General features: G+C 37.2%; 1 protein-coding gene across 4 annotated transcripts in view; it reads left to right on the plus strand.

Annotated features, from left to right (window-relative positions):
- The window catches only part of LOC131437982 (ubiquitin-like modifier-activating enzyme ATG7), a 205,978-nt gene extending 185,315 nt beyond the window's left edge, over nt 1–20,663 (plus strand). For all 4 annotated transcript variants that reach the window (XM_058607701.1, XM_058607702.1, XM_058607703.1 and 1 more), the window contains 2 exons: nt 20,150–20,266; nt 20,325–20,663. In XM_058607701.1, coding sequence (XP_058463684.1) covers nt 20,150–20,266; nt 20,325–20,369 — 162 coding nt within the window. In that variant the 3' untranslated portion in view covers nt 20,370–20,663. The remainder of the gene's footprint in view (nt 1–20,149; nt 20,267–20,324) is intronic.
- Nucleotides 20,664–22,297: the final 1,634 nt, after the last annotated feature.

The raw sequence follows: 22,297 nt of genomic DNA on the forward strand, positions 1-22,297 counted from the left end.
GTCAGTCGAGCTCATTGTAACATCTATGGCTGTGGCATTTTGATCCAATCTTACAGGTATGTACGTGGGCGATCCGTCGTTCAAAAGCAGTAGATTGTTTTCATTGACTAGTTGCATAAGAATTTCTCCAAGTTTATCTGTGTGGTTGTTACCCCAGCTTTGATGATGTGCGTTCACGTCACCTCCAACTAGAATTTTACGATATGGTCTCAGTGCTCCGAAAATTTTATCTAAGTCACTCTCAATTGCTTTGTTTTCTCCAGTTGGGCTAATATAGATGGACACTAAGACAAGTTCCAGTGATAGAACATTAATGGCAATAGCCTGAGTTGTATCAGATAACGGAGGGATTTTTAAATAATTAAAATTTTAATCTTTTTTAGGACGATTCCAGATCCTCCGTAGTTGTCAAATCATGAATGAAAAATTTGGTGATACGATGCTATTTGATATTTTGTAGTTTGTTCCCAGTTTAATTGTGTTCATGTCTCGGATAGTAGTGCTGCGTCATAACTTTCAGTTATTAGTATTTTATTCAATTCGGCTTTGTTTTTATGTAAACTTTGGATATTGCATTGCAATATTTTGAAGGATGTGTTTCTGTTCGTATTGAATGTGTTAAAATGTTTTATCCAGATCGAAATTGTTTCGATATGGATTTAAATTTTTTTGTCACATCTTCCGTCAGGCCTTGTTCTATGCACTTTGAGTAGAAAGTCATCATTTTCTCTTGAAAGATTCTGTTAGCCATTTCCAGTGTATTTTAACTTGCATCGCTGATTAGTTTTTCTGTTTGTTCCTTTTCGGTTACTCGATATGTGTTATTGAGACCAGCACCATTTCTGTTATAACTTTTTGTATTACGTCGATCTTCCTCTTGTCTCTCATCAACCTTTCGTCTTTTTGGATTTTTTTCGCTCTCCTTCATATTCAATTTGTACGTATTCACTGCTGGACGAATAACTTGTCTAGGTAGATTAGTATTTGACCATTGTTTATGTAGCGGTTCAAAGCCGTGCTTGGTAACTTCAGCAAATGATTCCTCTAACGTAGGGTACTCATTTAGTTCGTTTAGTAATTCGTATGGATTCGTATTGCTTATAGAGAACATCTCTCGCGCTTCTGTGTAAGTGAGGTTTTGTTTTGAACGGATTGCGTTTATGTTTGCTTGCTTTTTTTTCTCGGGGCATATTGGGTCTGTTGTTTTGTGTTCCATTCGACAGTTTGCACATTTTATTGGGTTTTCACATCTGTTGTACTGATCTTCATCTTCGTGACGATTCCCGCATCGTTCACAGCGGCGAGTGCCTTTACAATTTATTGTTTTATGTCCATACCGAAGATATTTTTCGCAAAGTTCCCAGATATATTTACCACGTGGCTGAAAACGTATGCTCTGTATAATCCATCTGCTTTATTTATTGCTTCAACAAGAGCATTTGCTTTGACGAAACTGTTCACAATGACCATTATTTTGAATCTGCCCAAATATTTCATGTCTAATATGTGTCCTTTCATCCCGTCTATTTTTCTTAGCGCTGATCCAAGCGAAAAATTATTAATTTTCGCATTGTTTTCCACATTTGATCTTAACCTCATCTCTTCATAAATCCGATATGGTGCTTTGTCTCTATTTGTGTATGTTATGTTTTCACGTTGTTTAACTTGTCCATTGTTTTATCTATTTCGTGAATTTTCGCCTTGCTCCATGTCATTTTTGTCAGGCGGGTCGTCGTCCCACTTTTTGTTACCGAAACCCATAGGTTCCTGCACGTTGGACCTAACCTCGCCTTCCTTACTATTGCTTTTTTTCTTCTTGCTAAAAGAAAAAAGCCATGGTTTGGTGGCGTTAGAACGCCCCGTTTTTATAATTTTTCCTCCTTGATCTCGTGTCACTATCACTTTTTATACAATTTGCTTATAATAATTCAAGTAATAATACAATTTGCTTATAATAATTCAAGTATTCCGCTCTTAGCCTCTTGTTCAGTAACTCCTATCCCTTCCTCCCCGCGGTGCCGGCTGGGGTACGAGCAACCATAGCAAAGATCGGATAACCAACCCGCTGGGACCTTGGTCGTATGCTGACAGGGAAGGGGGTCATCTTTAGAGGATGTCAGAGCGTCTGTACTCCATGTTAGGAGCGGCTTCAAACAGCGTCTGTTCTAGTATCCAGCGGCTGAGTATGAAATACTGTATCCCGTCCAGCTAAATCTAAGGTGGCAACCCCACCAACGGGATCGTCCTAGTGCTAGTTGGGACGTTAAACAGAGCAGGCACGATGATCCTCCGGCAAGACAGGGGGTTGGCGTAGGCCTAATAAGCCGCCTGTAAAACATCTATTACGAATAATATAGGAGAGAATTCAACCCGGAACAATCGGCATAGACCCACACGACGAAATAACGACTACGATTGGAAACTTGGAACATGGAATTGCAAGTCGCTAGGTTTCGCAGGCTGCGACAGAATAATATACGACTAACTAAATCCTCGCAGCTTCGACGTCGTAGCGCTACAGGAGCTTTGTTGGATGGGACAAAAGGTGTGGAAAAGCGGTCATCGAGCGGCTACCTTCTACCAAAGCTGTGGCACAACGAACGAGCTGGGAACTGGCTTTATAGTGCTAGGCAAGATGCGCCAGCGAGTGATTGCGTGGCAGCCGATTAATGCTAGGATGTGTAAGTTGAAAATTAAAGGCCGTTTTTTCAATTACAGCATCATCAACGTGCACTGCCCACATGAAGGGAGACCCGATGACGAGAAAGAAGCCTTCTACGTGCAGCTGGAACAAGCGTATTACGGCTGCCCACGCAGAGACGTAAAAATTGTCATCGGTGACATGAATGCTCAGGTAGGAAGGGAGGCAATGTACCGACCGGTAATCGGGCCGAACAGCCTGCATGCCGCATCGAATAACAACGGCCAACGATGTGTCAACTTTGCGGCCTCCCGAGGAATGGTAGTCAGAGCACCTTCTTTCCCCGCAAGGATATCCACAAAGCTACCTGAAGATCACCTGACCAACAGACCGAAAACCAAATCGACCACGTTTTGATCGACGGAAAATTTTTCTCGGACATCAACAATGTTCGCACCTATCGCAGTGCGAATATAGATTCGGACCACTAATATGGATTCGGTTGCTGTATGCATGCGCTCAAAACTTTCGACGGTGGCTACCCAACGTCGAAACCGAACGTCGCGGTTTAACATCGCACGGCTACGGGATGCTGGAGTAGCCCAAGATTACGCGCAGCAGCACTACCAACGGAAGAGCAGCTTGGTGCAGCTACTCTTGAAGATGGCTGGAGAGACATCCGTTCTGCCACAGGTAGCACTGCATCAGCAACACTAGGTACGGCGGCTCCGAACGTAAGGAACGACTGGTTCGACGACGAATGTGAACAGTTAGTGGCCGAGAAGAATGCAGCTTGGACGAGCAAGATGCAACACCGGACAAGAGCAAACGAGGAGCGATACAAACAGGCGCGGAACAGACTAAACTCGGTATCCCGTAGAAAAAAGCGCCAACAGGAAGACCGAGATCGCGAAGCGATGGAACAGCTGTTCCGTGCTAATGACACAAGGAAGTTCTACGAGAAGGTGAACCGTTCGCGCAGAGGCCATGTGCCACAGGCCGATATGTGCAAGGACACCAACGGGGATCTTCTCACGAACGACTGTGAGGTGATCGAGAGGTGGCGGCAGTATTTTGATGAGCACCTCAATGGCGAAGTGGTGGAATACGAAAGTGGCGGCGCGGTAACGAACTTGGGAACGCGTGCGGAGGACGATAGACTGCCGGTACCGGACCTCCAAGAAGTCGAGGAGGTGGTAAGCCGGTTGAAAAATAATAAGGCCGCTGGCGTTGACCAACTACCAAGCGAGCTACTAAAACACGATGGTAATGCACTAGTGAAAGCACTGCAGTAGGTCGTTACCAAAATCTGGGAGGACGAGATTTTACCGGAGGAATAGATGGAAGGAATCGTGTGTCCCATCTACAAAAAGGGCGATAAGCTGGATTGCTGCAATTACCGCGCGATAACTCTGCTGAATGCCGCCTACAAGGTACTCTCCCAAATCTTATGCCGTCGACTTTCACCGATTGCAAACGAATTCGTGGGACAATATCAGGCAGGATTTATGGGCAAACGCGCTACCACGGACCAAGTGTTCGCCATCCGCCAGGTGTTGCAAAAGTGCCGCGAATACAATGTGCCCACACATCACTTACTCATCGATTTCAAATCAGCCTACGACACAATCGATCGAGAACAGCTATGGAAAATCATGCACGACTACGGATTCCCGGACAAACTGATACGATTGGTCAAGGCTACGATGGATCGAGTGATGTGCGTTGTTCGAGTATCAGGGATAAACTCGAGTCCCTTCGAAACTCGCAGAGGGCTACGGCAAGGTGATGGCCTTTCGTGTCTGCTATTCAACATTGCTTTGGAGGGTGTGATAAGAAGAGCGAGGATAGACACGAGTGGCACGATTTTCAGAAAGTCCGTCCAGCTACTTGGTTTTGCTGATGATATTGATATTATAGCACGCAACTTTGAGAAGCTGGAAGATACGTACATCGGACTAAAAGCTGAGGCCAAGCGGATCGGACTAGACATCAATGTGTCAAAGACGAAGTACGATCAAATTGAGGACGACCTGCGGACCTTTCGTTGCTACCGAGGCTGGCGGCGAACAGCCATGAACCGAGTTGAATGGAGACGCCTCCTGTATACAGCAGAGACCCGCGTGGTCTACGACTGAAAGAACAACAATAGTTTTCCGCAGTCACGGAGTACTCTCCCAAATTTAACTTCCCAAGCTGCTTCCGAATTATGCTGGAAAAATGGTCCTAACATCACCGCTAACGGATTTAAACTGGAATATTCATCTAGAATATATTGAAGATCCATGTTTGACAGTAATTTGTTTGAAACCCATTGATTATACGGGTTGGTCCAAAGTTCTTTCATGGAACGTTTCGAAAGAATTATACATCTTGGTGTGGAGGCTCGAATTACATCCAAGTAGTCATCGTATGAACAATTACAATCGCAAAGGTATTCATCTAATGTCGCATAAATTTTTATGTTCAAATTTTCGCGCATTCCTTCGCCTTTTTGCCTTTCTCATATAGAAAGGTTATGCAATGACTTGAAAAACCGACTAGTGAAAATTGGCCCGGAGGACCAAGTATCATATACCATTCGACTCAGTTCATCGAGCTGAGCAATGTCTGTGTGTGTGTGTGTGTGTGTGTGTGTGTGTGTGTGTGTGTGTGTGTGTGTATGTGTGTGTATGTATGTGTCAAAGAATCTCACTAGGTTTTCTCGGAGATAGATGAACCGATTTTGACAAACTTAGACTCAAATGAAAGGTCTCGTGGTCCCATACGGAATTCCTAAATTTCATCCGGATCCGAATTCCGGTTCCGGAGTTATAGGGTAAAGTGTGTTTAATATTGTACACCGTCACTTAAACCGGCGAAACAAAACACGATAAAAATTTCCTAAACTGGTCTCAAAGCTACACAAATCGATAGTCATTATCAGTAGGCAACTAAACAAATCGATTCCGGCTATCCTGGTTCCCGGTATCCAGGTTCCGGAAGTACCGGAAATAGTGGTCATATATACCAAAATGGATCTCACTCACTTTTCTCAGCGATGGTTTGACCGATTTCCATAAACTTAGATTCAAATGAAAGGTCTTGTGGTCTTATATGGAATACCTGAATTTCATTTGGATCCGACTTCCGGTTCCGGAGTTATAGGGTAAAGTGTGTTCAATATTGTACACCGTCACTTAAACCGGCGAAACAAAAAACGTAAAAAATTTCCTAAACTGGTCTCAAAACTACACAAATCGATAGTCATTATCAGTAGGCAACTAAACAAACCGATTCCGGCTATCCTGGTTCCCGGTATCCGGTTCCGGAAGTTCCGGAAATAGTGGTCATATATGCCAAAATGGATCTCACTCACTTTTCTCAGCGATGGTTTGACCTATTTCCACAAACTTAAATTCAAATGAAAGTTCTTGTGGTCCCATACGGAATTCCTGAATTTCATCCGGATCCGACTTCCGGATCCGACTTCCGGATCCGACTTCCGGATCCGACTTCCGGTTCCGGAGTTATAGGGTAAAGTGTGTTCAATATTGTACACCGTCACTTAAACCGGCGAAACAAAAAACGTTAAAAATTTCCCAAACTGGTCTCAAAACTACACAAATCGATAGTCATTATCAGTGGGCAGTTAAACAAACCGATTTCGGCTATTGGGTTTCCGGTATCCGGTTCCGAAGTACCGGAAATAGTGGTCATATATACCAAAATAGATCTCACTCACTTTTCTCAGCGATGGTTTGACCGATTTCCACAAACTTAGATTCAAATGAAAGGTCTCGTGGTCCCATACGGAATAGTGTTCAATATTGTACACCTTCACTTAAAATATTTTCGGATTCAACAAACATTCAAACCGTAATTTAGAGTGCGTACTAGTAGAGTTTGTGTGTCATGTTAGTTGGTGGCCGTACGAACCGACTTTGATTGTACCGGTTCTCGGGTTCCGGTGCCGAAAGTGCATATAATCGTGAAACCACTTCGTTTTCTTAAGGATGACATACGCAATCAAAGCACTGTTTTATTCTGTATGTTATACTAGTTAAGGTCTGAGGACACAGGGCCACGTGTTGAGGTTTAAATCGACCACGTGGCTCGCTCAATTCCCTTTGCGCATCGTATTTCTCTTGTACTCTCTCGTATATGAGCAAACTGTACCGGGTTGCCAGCATACATTTTATTATTTTGATGAGAAGTTTTATCACATTAATTTATCGTATGAGTTGGACATTACATTAATTCCAATGAACAATGAAAAAATATTCAACTTTCACAAAGATTGAGTCTCTGTGTTTGGCAGCCTTGTCGAGCACATTTTATTTCTTTTTCCTTATTGCCTTTCTCTATAGAAAGGTATTAGAATTGCTGGAAAAACCGACTTTCGAACGGAGCCTCGGAGACCTATAGTGTTATATACCATTCGACTCAGTTCGTCGAGATCGGAAAATGTCTGTGTGTGTGTGTGTGTATGTATGTATGTGTGTGTGTATGTATGTGCACTATTCGAAGATATTTGAACGCGCTCAATTTTCTCAGAGATGGCTGAACCGATTTGAACAAACTTGGGCTCGTTTGAAAGCTACTGTCGGGCCATTGATCAAGTTCGAAGGTCAAATGGCTGTGACTTTTGGTTCCGGAGATATGATTGTATAAGTGACGTAACCGACAAAAAGCGTTGTATTTGAACGCGCTCAATTTTCTCAGAGATGGCTGATCCGATTTTAACAAACTTGGGCTCGTTTGAAAGCTACTGTCGGGCCGTTGATCAGGTTCGAAGATCAAATGGTTGTGACTTTTGGTTCCATTTATATGATTGTATAAGTGACGTAACCGACAAAACACGTTGATTTTTACCGCTCTTATATATATATATAAGGGTGCCAAAATTTTGGGATCAACTCTATTTTCGTAAAGTTCTAGTGCTCAAAAGTTTAAGCACCTCGAAAAAAGCCTTCATGCAAAATTTGACCTAAATCGGACATGCTTAAGGGGTGCTGCCCGGTGGTAAAGGTTTGACAATTTTCGATCTTGAAAAAGCACCATAGGGGGGAGTACATGAAATTTCCAAAATCGAAAATTTTTTTTGATGCCAAAACTCTTAAAACTGCATAAAACATCGAAATTTAGTGTCATCTAAAAAAATAAATTTTTGAGAAAATCAATTTTCTGGGACTATTTCATATTTTTTCTAAGTCCCAAAAAGCCGATTTTTTCAAAAAAAAAATTTTAGAGATGACACTAAATCTCGACGTTTCATGCAATTCTAAGCCTTTTGGCATCAAAATTTTTTTTTCGATTTCGAAAATTTCATGTACTCCCCCCTATGGTAATTTTTAAAGATATATGAAAATTCCACTAAGTGGACTAAGAAGGGTTTTACCTTTTTTTATATATATAAAAAATAGGTATAGAATTCGCTCAAACTTTCGAAAAATTTTCCGAGGCCCGTAGGGCCGAATGTCATATACCAATCGATTCAGCTCGACGAACTGAGCAAATGTCTGTGTGTGTGTGTATGTGTGTGTGTGTCCGTATGTGTGTTGTCAACTAAGAGGTCGAGATCTCAGAGATGGCTGGACCGATTTTGATCAAACTAGTCGCAAATGAAAGGTCTCCCCGTCACCCAGAACGCTATTGAATGGTTTTGAGATCGGATGTTTACTTTTTGAGTTATACGAAGTTTTATGTCAAAATTTTCAGTTTTTTGACAGTATCTGTCACATTTGACCTTAAAAACAGAATATGTTTCCAGATTTAGATTTCGCTCGGTAATACCTATCCAACAAGCCATAGATTGTTAAAATCCGTCCATTTTTAACGGAGATATCGATATTTTTGTGTAAGCCATATTCCAGTGGAAGGAATTTTGAGCACTGTATGAAAAAGCAATGCTTGGGAGCAACATGAAACACGATTTTTTAAACTGTTACATATAATTGTTTCTAAGTACCAAAAAGACTGTGTACAGCATCCTTTTTATGACAATTTGCCTCGGACCAATTTTAGCACGGTTCATTTTTGGCAACATAATCTTTCGAATATGGCATACATACCAGATGATACCAGCATTATCGAGTTGGAAGTAATTCCATAATTATATTGATTTAAACTATTTACAGCAACAAATGCTGGAAGAACATGACTTCCATATACCATACGACTCAGTTCGTCGAGATCAGCAAATGCGTGTGTGACAAATAATTTCACTCAATTTTCTCGGAGATGGTTAAACCGTTTTCTACAAACTCAGATTCATATGAAAAGTCGTATACTCCCAAACAAGGTTCCTGAATTACGTTTGGATCCGACTTCTGATTGCGGAACCACAGGATGATATGTGAAACGAAATTAAAATAATGCAATTAATTTTTCTTGTAGATGGCTGAACCGATCTAAGATTCAAATGAAATCTAAGAATCATCTATGATTCAAATGAGAAGTCTTAAAATCCTATAAAACCTCTTACTTTTTAGTCAGATCCGACTTCTGGTTTAGAAAATGCAGGGTGATTAGTATAAAAATGTCCATTTCACATAAATTAATCAGGTTTATCGGGTTTGCAGATTTGGATAGTCGATTACCAAATAAATTTATTTCAGTTTGAGCGGTATTCGTTTTTGGATTCGGAATGTATCCCCAAATTTTAATTCGCACTACAATTTCTCAAAGATGTCTACACACTCCTCAGGTGAATTTAACTGATTTCGGCTACACCGATTTTAGAATTCCGGTTCCAGTATCGAATCGATTCTCAAAGCTCAATTATTTTCTCAAAAAAGACCAAATCGAACTTCAAAAACAAATATTACAGGACTTAAGGTCCCATACAAAATTGGTGAATTTTATCCGATTCTGGAATTACAGATGATGAGTTTATAAATTTCAAGTAAATTGTTTGGCGTAATAATTTATGGCCATTCGAATCATTTTGGGCTATGCTAATTCCTGAATACCGGCTCTGGAAGTACCATAAATAATGACGAAAAACTCTAAAGTGGAACTTACTTCGACATCTCATGGAATGTTCAATCGATTGTCACACGCTAAGATTGAAATTCGATATGTTTTGCAGTTTCGGCATTACAGGGTAATGAGTGATTAAAATCTCAATTTGCCGTTTAAAACGACGATAGTTAAAATAATGTCATGAGAACTAAAACACCTAAGAATATCCATGCAAAAACACATGCGTATTGATAAAAAAAAGGTATCATCTCACTGCTAGGTGGATTAATCACGTTTTTTAGATTAGCATCACTGATTACAAATAGGCAACGCAAATGTCAAGCACTAATTTGGAAAAATGATGCTGACTGTGTGACATAAACACTGAAGCATGCTTTTGTGAACTACTCGAATCAATCTGCATCAATTGTTGTCAAAATTAGTGTCCAAAATTATTTAATAAAAGTATGAAACATATTTTCATGAGACTGTTATGAAAGAAGAGAAAGGCATTATCACACCACTAGGTGGATTAAGAAGGATTTTAGAATGCTATCAGGAAACCAAAGCAGAAAAAAATGGTGGATGCATTGAAACTGACTTTGTTTCACAGAAAAATACAAGACTTTATTTTTATCGCGATAACATATATGTTTTTATGTACTAATCGCATCTAAACTAAATTATCTAGACTTTGTCACGGTAGATTTATGGTGCAAGCCTTCAAAGCCGAGATATTCGATGAACAAGTAGAGGTATGCATTTCCGAGCGTTCCAATTTTCAGCAGTTCTTCAGTCAGAAAAAAAATACAACACGACCGCTAAACTCAATGAATCATTCTGAAAATTTCACAGAATATTCTCAACTATATTTCGAAGACATTGTCAAGTGGGTTTTTCTATATTCTGCACCGTTTCCAAGAAAATTTAATTTGAAACGAGAAATTAGCAAAAAACCTACCACTTTACGGTACTGTCCTCAGCCCTTAATGCACAAACAATCTCTTGGTTTCTTTCAAAAATCAAAGAGAAAAATTTCAAATAGAATGCCTCAATATTATATGTACATGAGAAAGGCATCATTACACCACTAGGTGGATTAAAACAGGTTTTCATCAATCGATTACGACGGGAGTCATTCGATGGCATTGGCAAAATAATTCTAGTTTGATCTGTGGCCCAAGATGGGATATTAAATCGACATCGCTTTTCGTTCCGTTTGTAACAGGTATATGCACCTGATTGCTGTTATAACTGATGGAACAAAGTCTATTAATAAGTTCAACTGTGGCGGACATGTCCTCTGAAATTGTTTCTTTAGGATCATTGTTCAACCACAGCAAAATGTGTGCATGTGGACTGCCACGATGCTGAAACTCTATTCTTTTGAAATAATCGACCACATAATATTCGACAAAGGGGCTAAATCTTGACGAAGATAATATGTTGAGCAAGGTATCAACAAGTGACTGGATCCTCAATAACGAGTGTAGCTCGCTGCAAAGCAGTCAGTTGCTCTACTGGATTTTTTAAATTAGCGATATGTATATCCATCAGATAGTCTATATAAAATTTTTAACAATTCGGGCCATCGAGTTTCATTGGCACTCACAGTCATGAATATTGTTGGCCTTCCAAGTTGTCCAATCATAGCGAAAATATTATGCTTACGTTGTTGCCAATATTGAACTGAATTCGAGATAGACTTGAGAAACGATAAATTACGTTCCATGCAAGTCTCCAATAACTCTCGGTTCTTCAACATTTCGCGAGTTATATTCGCAGTTCCCATGCACTTAAAAGTGCTGTGCAAACCTTCTGAAACACGAAGTCGCTTAATTTTTGCCGCTATATACAATAGGTGTTTCGGTTCGGCTCATCCTAGCACCTGAGTTCACTTGTAGCCATCATAAATGGTGTAACATGAAGATCAGTCCTGAAAGTGCGTGGATGTCCGAAATAAATATCTGGAAATGATCTTCCGCAAGCTCGTCATATATTATTGACAGAGGAATTCTATTCTGAGCGGGCGCAATTTCCAAACACTCGTCTTCATTCCAAAGGAGCGTTTGTTGTTGTCTAATCAAAAGCTCAAAATCACTTTGAGGATCAATAGATTCAAGCTCGTTGTCAGAATCAAGCATTACTGACGAGGAGTCACCAAACTGGTTTAATTGATCATGATTGATTACTACATTATAACAACGGTATAATGGAGTATCAACAAGATACATAAGCCACTTTTTCACAGTAGCTTTTTTAACGAATCCATTCAAATAGGATGATTTGTGAATCGAATGCTTCTACTGGGATATTAATAATTTGTCCCATAATTGAATGACTACCTGCTGCGTGACGCAAACGGCGAATTTGCATAAAAGGTATCCTTGGTGATATGAGTCTCTCACTTATGGGATCAAGTGGAGGTAGATCTAGCGGGCGAGTGGGATATATAAAACCATTCGTTTTCGCTAGGTATAACCCCACGTTTCAAACTACTTCGGCATGTTTGACATACTCTAAAGTTATCTGTGGATTCAAAAGAAGCCAATGTGATAAGCAAATTTTTCTCATCTCTGTTAATAGTTTTCGAATCATTTCGAAATCATAATCGATCGCAAACGCTTCACACTACACCAAACTCATTATCAGTAAATCGCTTTTTGAACTCACGATCAGGCCTTTCATAAACACACATCATATCTATAAAGAAATAAAAAAAACTATCATACCATACATTTCACTCTGATACTATTCCGAAACTGTATGTTCTGAACTTGAAACGATTTCTTTTTAATATGTTAATATAGGTTAGGTACAACAAATTTGTCGTCCCGGGTTGGCGGTTCAATGCATAGGGTGCTGGTCTTACAAACTAGTTGTCGCATGTTCGAGCCCCGACCTGGAAGGATTCGTAGTGTCAGTAGAATCGTAGCACCAGCCATGCACTGGTTCTGTACACTCTGAATCGGCTGCGAAGTCTGTTGAAACAGAAGGTCAAATTCCACTACAGGAATGTAACACCAAGGCTTTTTACAACAAATTTGTAGTTTATTTTTTGAAAACTTTTAAGTACGAAAGCTTTTGATTCTTCAGTAAGAGCCAATTGCAATGGCCTGCTCTAAAATATATTGTCGATCCAAACAATAGTAGTTTATTTATTTTATTTATTTATTTATTTATTTGTCGTCAATCAAAAGTAGACCATAAGGATAAATACAATAATCGTCTTAAATTAGTAAACTATTCTAAATAGATCACTAAATAATGTGTAATTTATTATGAGTTAAATAATAATAATTGGCTTACCGAATAGAACTGAAATATTGCTTTAGTTTGTTTTTTTGACATAGTGAAATCGACTGCTTCTGAATGCTTGTTGTATACAGCCATCAATTGATTTATTGGCCCATTTTTTGCATAGTTTGTTCGCTGGTGGTTTGTAAGAAAAATATTTCGATTTCTTAAACGCCGAGATAATATGTAAAAATTTAGTTTGGACAGGAGTTGACTGGAATCTATGCGATTCGAGACAATGTCATTTACAAATGAGACCACTGAAAATTCTCTGCGTTCTTTTAATGTTTGAATACTTATTAGCATACAGCGGGCTTTATATGACGGAAGAGGAAGTCTTGTCCAACCTAATTTACGAAGTGCAAATAACAAAAATTGTTTTTGAACTGATTCTATTCGATCTTCCCATGTGATTAAGTAAGGTGACCAAACTAAGCTACAGTATTCTAGTACTGACCGAACATAGGCAATGTATAATGTTTTAATTGTATACGGATCGAGAAAATAGTAACAAAATCGTTTTATGAATCCTAGCATGTTATTAGCTCTGTTTATAATTGTATTATAATGGTCAACAAAAGTCATTTTCGAATCTAGTATTATTCCTAAGTCCCTAATTCTTTCGCATTTTTGAACTGTTTGACTTCCTAGAAGAAGTATCAAGTAAGGTGTATTTCGTTATTTACTGAATGTTATTCTACTGCATTTTTTCACATTAAGTTGAAGAAGACTTTTGTTACACCATGTATAAAAAGAAAGAATTTCTTCTTGATAAACCTTGGTATCCTCACCTTTCTCTATTTCTAAAAATAGTTTTATATCGTCTGCGTATATTACAATTTTTATTAATTATATTTTATTATCCCTGGGGGACCCCGGAACTGACGTGAATGGGGCTCGACTTTTTACCCTTAAATTTTACAATTTGTTGACGATTTGTTAGATAAGATTCCAACCAATTAAGAAGACCTGGTAAGATTCCCAATTTCTGTAATTTGAACATAAGCATGGGTATGTCAACACGATCGAAAGCTTTGCTGAAATCTGTATAAAGAGCTTCAATGTAATTTCCCTTGTCCATAGCGGCCAGGGTATAGTGGACGATCTCAAGCAAATTAGTAGTAGTGGAACGTCCTTTGAAAAATCCATGTTGCATGTGAGTAATTCTATTTTTTATTTGACTAAATAGTTTGTCATTAACGATCGCTTCGGAATGCAAGAAAGAATAGCAATCCCGCTATAGTTGCATATGTCTGCTTTTTTCCCATTTTTGAAAATTGGTATAAGGAAAAAGTTTTTCCACGTATCTGGAAAAACTCCAGACTGAAGCGAATTATTAAAAAGCCAGAACAAAGGGGTTGCAAGATTTAATGCTAATTTTTTTATAAATATGGGTGGAATCCCATCAGGTCCGGCACTTTTAGAGATATCCAATTTGTTTAGGGCATCTATTATGTCTAGCACTTCGATTTGATTTACATTTGTATCTTCAGTAAACTCTGGAAAGAAATTAAAATATTCACGATCGCGGTCATCTTCAGAAAACTTCGTGTAGATTTGTTGAAAAAATTTAGCGAAAAGATTACAAATTTCTTGTGAGTTATTACCAATGTTTTCCTGTAGATACATTCTTGACGGAAAGTTTTCTGATTTCAATTTGTTTCTAACATAACTAAAGAATTTTTTTGGGCAAGACTTTATTTCCTGTTCAGTTCTTGAGTTATACTCTTTGAATGCAGTATCAATTGCTAAACTTAGTTGGTCACAGATGTGTATGTAATTCGATAAATTGTCACTATTATTTTTTCTTTTTATGAGCTTTTTGTTTTCGATTTCTTAGGTTTCTAATATGCTCGTTATACCAAATAGGATACTTTGAATTATTTTGTCGCCTAATTTTCTTTAATGGGACATGTTCATTTATTATGTCGTACAGCCGTGCGTAGAAAATATCGACTGAAATTTCGACATTTCCTTCGTTTCTAAGGAGTTCTTGCCAATCTATTTCTCGTAGCTTACGACTAATACTATCATAATTTGCTGAGTGGTAATCGAAAATCTCCTCATACTCGTAGTCGTCGGGTCTATTAATCTGATGTATAAATATTGAGAATTCGATTGCTGTATGAAAAGCTTCATTTTTCCACAATGGAGTTGGTGATTCTATTACACAAAAATCATCGTTAATATTAGTAAAAAAATCTAAATAACAGTTTTGCTGATTTTTTACATGATTAATTTGATTAAGACCTAAACCGGATATTTTGTCGAATAAGTAATGAAGTGTTTCATTCTCCCCAACGAGAGGTAGTAAAATGCTATCATTTTCAGCGTCTGCACGGAACGCCCGAAATTAGCTCTGCGCCTAATTCGTATTACTGTTTTTGAATTAGTTGATTTTAACAACAAAATTTCCAAAATAACTATAAAATTAGTTAAAATTTAGAATTTACTGTGCTGAAAAAAACTCTTATTTTTAGAGAATGTGTTTAGTTGGCGAATATTCTGGACACAAACCAGTAATATTTCAATCCAACACGAAATTCTCATTGACAACTAATTTCGTTATTAAAATCAGAAACTTTGATTCTATTTATCTATCACCGTCATTACTGAAGGACAGCAGTGTCAAAGCAAAACAATCCATTCAAAAGCTAAAAGGGACAGTCTTGTTGAAACTGCTCGCAAATTGTTTAGATGTGTTTAGATTTAGATTGGAAAGTGTATTTATTCAGAATTTGTGCGCAGTTGAAGCGATTGTGCGTAATAATGTTTTTACGCGAAACAGTGAAGTGAGTTTCGAATGTTGCACTCTAATTGTACACGTCAAATGATGTTTTTTGTATCTTCTCATTCCGGGCTACGCCTTCCGGTGTACTACTTGTATTCGGTTTTTGTTTTCCGAGTGCTCAAAGTTTTCAGTGAAAATGAAGAAAACAGTGATTTAGAAGAAAAAAATTCAAAAAGATGTTTATGTTTCGTTTATGTCTTTTTCTCCAATACAACATCGTATTTATACCTGCCAATATAGAAAAGACAACCGCGTCAGAAAATTTTTCGGCAGTACTGTGCCATCTAGTGGCTAGTAGTCATTACGGTGTTACCGCTTCGGTGACAGGGCGCCACATAGCTGCAGATTGCAGAAGCCAATTCAACCATTCATATTGGTTGAAAACAACATTTTATTTCTTTAATTCAACTAAAAAATTAGTTGAATGGAAATGAAATGTGCCTTAGCTAAGAAATGACAGTACGTTTAATTTGTGAATTCAACTAAAAAAATAGTCATTTCAACAAATATTTTATTATTATTAAGGGAATGAGAATAAAAAATCTAAATTAGCAAAAGTAAGATTTTTTTAGTTGTCTCAAAAAATAACTAACTTAAATCAGCAAATCAACTAAATTTTTCGCGAAAATGCTGATTTCGGTCGTTCCGTGTAACAATCCGAATTCTATGGTCGAGTTGGACATTCTAGAGGACATTGCTGGAATCCAAATTGCTGTATCATCATCATCGACATCTGACGCATGCCCCAGTTTGGATGACGAATTGAACTGTAAAAAACCCGACTATTCTGGGTGGCGTTTATTAGGCACCAAAAAGGTATGGATCATTCATCTACAAAACGACATCGTAATAACATTATTAGTCACAACATGAATAATAAATGCAATAACTATAATAACAACAACTACAACAACAGCCGAAATAATCTTCCACCCGATAGAATACTTCTTGCTGCAGCTAAGGATCGATTTTCGGGACCACCAACAAATTACAGACCTACAATTAATTTTCATAGAGGACCGACGATTCATCCTTATCGAGAGCACAACCTGCAACTAACGATGCCGAATCAAATGTCTGCTGAATGTCCGTCAACTGATACGTCGACAGAAATCGTACACGGAACGACCGAAATTAGCTCTGCGCCTAATTCGTATTACTGTTTTTGAATTAGTTGATTTTAACAACAAAATTTCCAAAATAACTATAAAATTAGTTAAAATTGATAATTTACTTTGCTGAAAAAACTCTTATTTTTAGAGAATGTGTTTAGTTGGTGAATATCCTGGACTCAAACCAGCAATATTTCAATCCAACACGAAATTCTCATTGACAACTAGTTTTGTTATTAAAATCAGAAAATTTGTTTCTATTTATCTATCACCATCATTACTGAAGGACAGCACAAAAAACCAAAACTGAAATGGGTATTATTAACAAGTTTATTAGCCAAAAACTCATGAGAAGTGTCAAAGCAAAACAATCCATTAAAAAGCTAAAAAGGACAGTCTTATTGAAACTGCTTGAACATTGTTTTGATGTTTTTCGCATGTGTTCGATATATCTTTATTTAAATTTCTAAACCGATATGTAAAAATGTCGTAAACTGTTAGTGGAAATCGTATTTATTCAGAATTTGTGCGCACTTGAAGCGATTGTGCGTAATAATGTTTTTACGCGGAACAGTGAAGTGAATTTCGAATGTTTCACTCTAATTGTGATGAAGTTTTTTTGTATCTTCAAACCTACCGAGCTGCGCCGTCCGGTGTACTATTTGTATTCGGTTTTTGTTTTCCGAGTGCTCAAAGTTTTCAGTGAGAATGAAGAAAACAGTGATTTAGAAGAAAAAAAAATTCAAAAAGATGTTTACGTTTCGTTTATGTCTTTTTCTCCAACACAACATCGTATTTATACCTGCCAATATAGAAAAGACAACCGCGTCTGAATTTTTTTCGGCAGTAGTGTGCCATCTAGTGGCTAGTAGTCATTAAGGTGTTACCGTTTCGGTGACAGGGCGCCATATAGCTGCAGATTGCAGAAGCCAATTCAACCATTCATATTGGTTGAAAACAACATTATATTTCTTTAATTCAACTAAAAAATTAGTTGACTGGATATGAAGTGTGCCTTAGCTAAGAAATGGCAGTACGTTTAATTTGTGAATTCAACTAAAAAAATAGTCATTTCAACAAATATTTTATTATTATTGAGGGAATGAGAATAAAAAATCTAAATCAGCAGAAGTAAGATTTTTTTAGTTGTCTCAAAAAATAACTAACTAAAATCAGCAAATCAACTAAATTTTTCGCGAAAATGCTGATTTCGGTCGTTCCGTGTAGCATATTGTTAAAATTTTAACCGGATGAAGAGCGCACTTAAGATTAATGAAATCCATAAAAATATTTTAGGGTGTTCGTATGTAATTATTCTAGCAACCGAAACTAGTTGGAATGATAGCGTTAACAGCACGGAAGTCTTCGGAAACATATACAACGTTTTTAGAAACGATCGTGAGCTCCATACATCTGATAAAAAATCGGGGGAAGGTGTTCTTATTGCTGTTTTAGCAGAATTTGACGCCGAAATGATAACCACTACGAAATTTAAAGAATTTGAACACGTATGGGTAAGAATTCATTTAGCAGGTGAAACACATATTTTTATTTCAGTATATTTTCCTCCTAACAATGCCCAAAAAGCCACATATGAAAAATTTTTGCATGTTGTTGATGAAATAATGACTAAGCTTCCATCGGAAGTTAAAGTTCATATATATGAAGACTTTAATCAGCGCAATATCGACTTTATTCCACACGGAAAGACCGATATCAGCATTTTGGCGAAAAAAATAATTGATTTTCTGATTTTAGTTAGTTATTTTTTGAGACAACTAAAAAAATCTTACTTTTGCTAATTTAGATTTTTTAATTCTAATTTCCTTGATAATAATAAAATATTTATTGAAATGGCTATTTTTTTAGTTGAATTCACCAATTGTCATTTCTTAGCTAAGGCACACTTCATATCCATTCAACTAATTTTTTAGTTGAATTAGAGAGATAAAACGTTGTTTTCAACCAACATAAATGGTTGAATTGGTTTCTGCAATTTGCAGCTATATGGCGCTCTGTCGCCGAAATAACGCACCGTAATGACTACTAGCCACTAGATGGCACACTACTACCGAAAAAAAAATTCAGTCGCGGTTGTCTTTTCTATATTGGCAGGTATAAATACGATGTTGTATTGGAGAAAGAGACATAAGCGAAACATAAACTTCTTTTTGAACATTTTTCTTCTAAATCGCTGTTTTCTTCATTCGACTTCGCGAAATCGACTCTCTCACTGAAAAACCGAATACAAGTAGTACATCGAACGGCGTGGCCCGGAAGGTTGGAAGATACAAAAAACATCATTTGACATGTACAATTAGAGTGCAACATTCGAAACTCAATTCACTGTTCCGCGTAAAAACATTATTACGCACAATCGCTTTAAATGCGCACAAATTCTGAATAAATACACTTTCCACTAACAGTTTACGTCATTTTTACATACCGGTTTAGAAATTTATATATGGATATATCGTAACACATGCGTAAAACATCTAAACAATTTGCAAGCAGTTTCAACAAGACTGTCCCTTTTAGCTTTTTATTGGATTGTTTTGTTTTGACACTTCTCATGAATTTTGTGGCTAATAAACTGGTGATAGATAAATAGAAACAAATTTTCTGATTTTAAAAACAAAATTAGTTGTCAATGAGAATTTCGTGTTGGATTGAGATATTGCTGGTTTGTGTCCAGAATATTCGCCAACTAAACACATTCTCTAAAAATAAGAGTTTTTTCAGCAAATAAATTCTCAATTTCAACTAATTTTATAGTTATTTTGGAAATTTTGTTGTTAAAATCAACTAATTCAAAAACAGTAATACGAATTAGGCGCAGAGCTAATTTCGGTCGTTCCGTGTATTAATCATATTAGACTATTGAAACAATTACAGGGTAGTTTACAAGACACAACACATGACATTAAAAATGCAGTGATTGGAACAAATGGTATTGGTCACGATTCTAGGTTCTAGATGTAAAGATTAATATTCCATATTACATGAGGAATATTATTCTTTAATTTTTAATTTACTGACAAGTAAAACAACTGTAGTTTAAATTTTGAATATATTGGATAGCACATGTATTATTATGGAGACCTATTTCTATTTTTTCCGGCAAGCCAATGTTATTCGTATTTACGTCAACCCGATTATGTTTTTGACATTACCCAGCTACCTTTTTTAAAATAAAGAATTATAATTTGTATATAAAATATATGTGATTCCGATTTCGGAAGTGACAAGGGCCCCTTATCCCCCCTCTTTTAGTACGAACCTGGGTTCCTATAATATACATATATCTTACACTATCTAGTTTATATTGCTCTTAACCATTACCAAACTTCTGTTGTTTCATAGCGTATTTTGGAAAAATTCAAACAAGAAGGAAATGACTTTGTAATTGATGTGCTGAACTCTTCTACAATTTTGGAAGAAGTTTCTGGAGTTACAAAGCTTACATGTCAGGCCAATGAGGTACCTATCTTAGAACCATTTCTTAAATTTTTTTACTAATCATTCATTCTTATTGCAGGACATTGAATTTGAAAGTGATGAAGACTCAATCAGTCTTGAATGAATCAATATGTTCGTAACCAGTTATTTCCATTATCAGATAAGTGACGAAAACTACAAAAAGCACCTTTATGAGTTGCGCGAAACGATGATGTCGGACATTTGCAACCATTTCAAAATGAATGCGTTTTAAAGAATCCGAAACTATTCGATCGATCGATCGATCGATCGATTTTGAATTTTCCCTTGAGGTTCTTTACTATATGAGCAGTGCGCTTAGTATTGATTTGTTAGTATATTTGATTTTTTTGGTTTTGTGAAATAAAAATTCGATGTTAATTCGATGCTAATTTGTTAACCTTTGTATTAATTCTGGAACTAATAAACAGATTGAATCAAATACATGGATACATATGTTTCGATGTGGGATCTCGTGTCAAACTGCTATGCAGTCACTGTGAAAACTGACTTTTGAAACAAGGTCAATATACTTTTTCTACTCAGTTCGTCGAGATCAGAAAAAAGAAAGAGTGTATATGTGTATTTAAAGAATAAACTCACTCGATTTTCGTAGAGATTACAAACTTATGGCGTTTTTCATTGAAAAACACTGGTGGCGTGGGTTGTTCTGGTTTTGCACTTTCGAGCAGAAATGGCAATGAAACACCATCAGAATATTACATTTCTGCTCGAAAGTGCAAAACCAGAACAATCCACGCCACCAGTGTTTTCAATGAAAAACGGCATTAGATTCAATTGATGAACCTCGTGTTCTCATAGCATGCTATTGAATTTCATCCTCGTTGAATTTCCGGTTCGGGAGTAAGGGTTATCCTCAAATACAAAAATTAATAAAACTTAAATTGACAGTCCTTTTTAACAATTTTCTTGGGCTTAGATTCAAATAAGTCTGCTAATCGGAGTTTTTGTTCCCATAAATACGTTTATTTCTTAAGGCAATTTACATAAGTTTTTCTTCGCCGTAGCATCACTTTTACATAGAATTCTTATCCTAATACAATACTAATATAGTCACAACGATTTGAGTTTAATAAAACATATTCCAAACGATTAACTGCCATAGATTATAAAATAAGCTGAAATTTTTATACATTTTGTTTGATTCTATAACCTATTTCGAGTTTGTTTCCGCACATAATTTTTATTAAAATTTAGCTATTGAATGAACTAATGGACGCAGTAGGAGTCAGAACTAAGTCTCAAAAGGGTCAATTATTAAATTGAAACATTAATTGTCTTTATGGAATGATAAAGAAGTTTCATGTAAGAAAGGTCACGACAAGCAAGAATGTCTCGAACTGGGACATTGTATGGTCTACCTTGGGTACGCAAAGAATTAATTAGTTGGGATCTGACATCACGATACTCCACGCATGTCCAAACGACATGATCAATATCGCGTTAGCCTTCGCCACAAGCACAATGATTAGTCCCGGAAAGTCCAATTCGAATGAGATGTGCATCTAACGTGTAGTGATTGGACATGAGTCTGGACATCACACGAATGAAATCCCTACTCACATCCAGTTCCGGGGAACCATGCCTTTGTCGATATTTTAGGAATAAGTGAGTGCATCCACCGACCCAGATCATCTCTATTACAAGAAGCTTGCCACCTGGCAAGTGTTCTTTGGCAAGACGCGCTATAGAATTCGTTGAAAGCAATCGGTCTTTCATAAATTTCACCCTCAATAGCATCACGTTAAGCTAAACTACCGACTCTTTCATTGCCTGGAATGGAGCAATGAGCCGGGATCCAAACTATTGTGATTTGATCATTACTATTCAATATGTCGTTCAGGCACTGTGTTATTTTGTCCAAGAAAAACGGTTCACTTTTTCCAGCAGCGTTTGAGCGAATGGCTTCAATTGCACTCAGACTATCTGTGAAGAGAAAATAATGGTTTGGAAATAATGTGACGATTACACTCAAACTATAATGAACTGCTGCTAACTCTGCTATATAAACAG

The sequence above is a fragment of the Malaya genurostris genome, chromosome 3, assembly GCF_030247185.1.
Source record: "Malaya genurostris strain Urasoe2022 chromosome 3, Malgen_1.1, whole genome shotgun sequence".
In the NCBI taxonomy this organism is placed as follows: domain Eukaryota; kingdom Metazoa; phylum Arthropoda; class Insecta; order Diptera; family Culicidae; genus Malaya; species Malaya genurostris.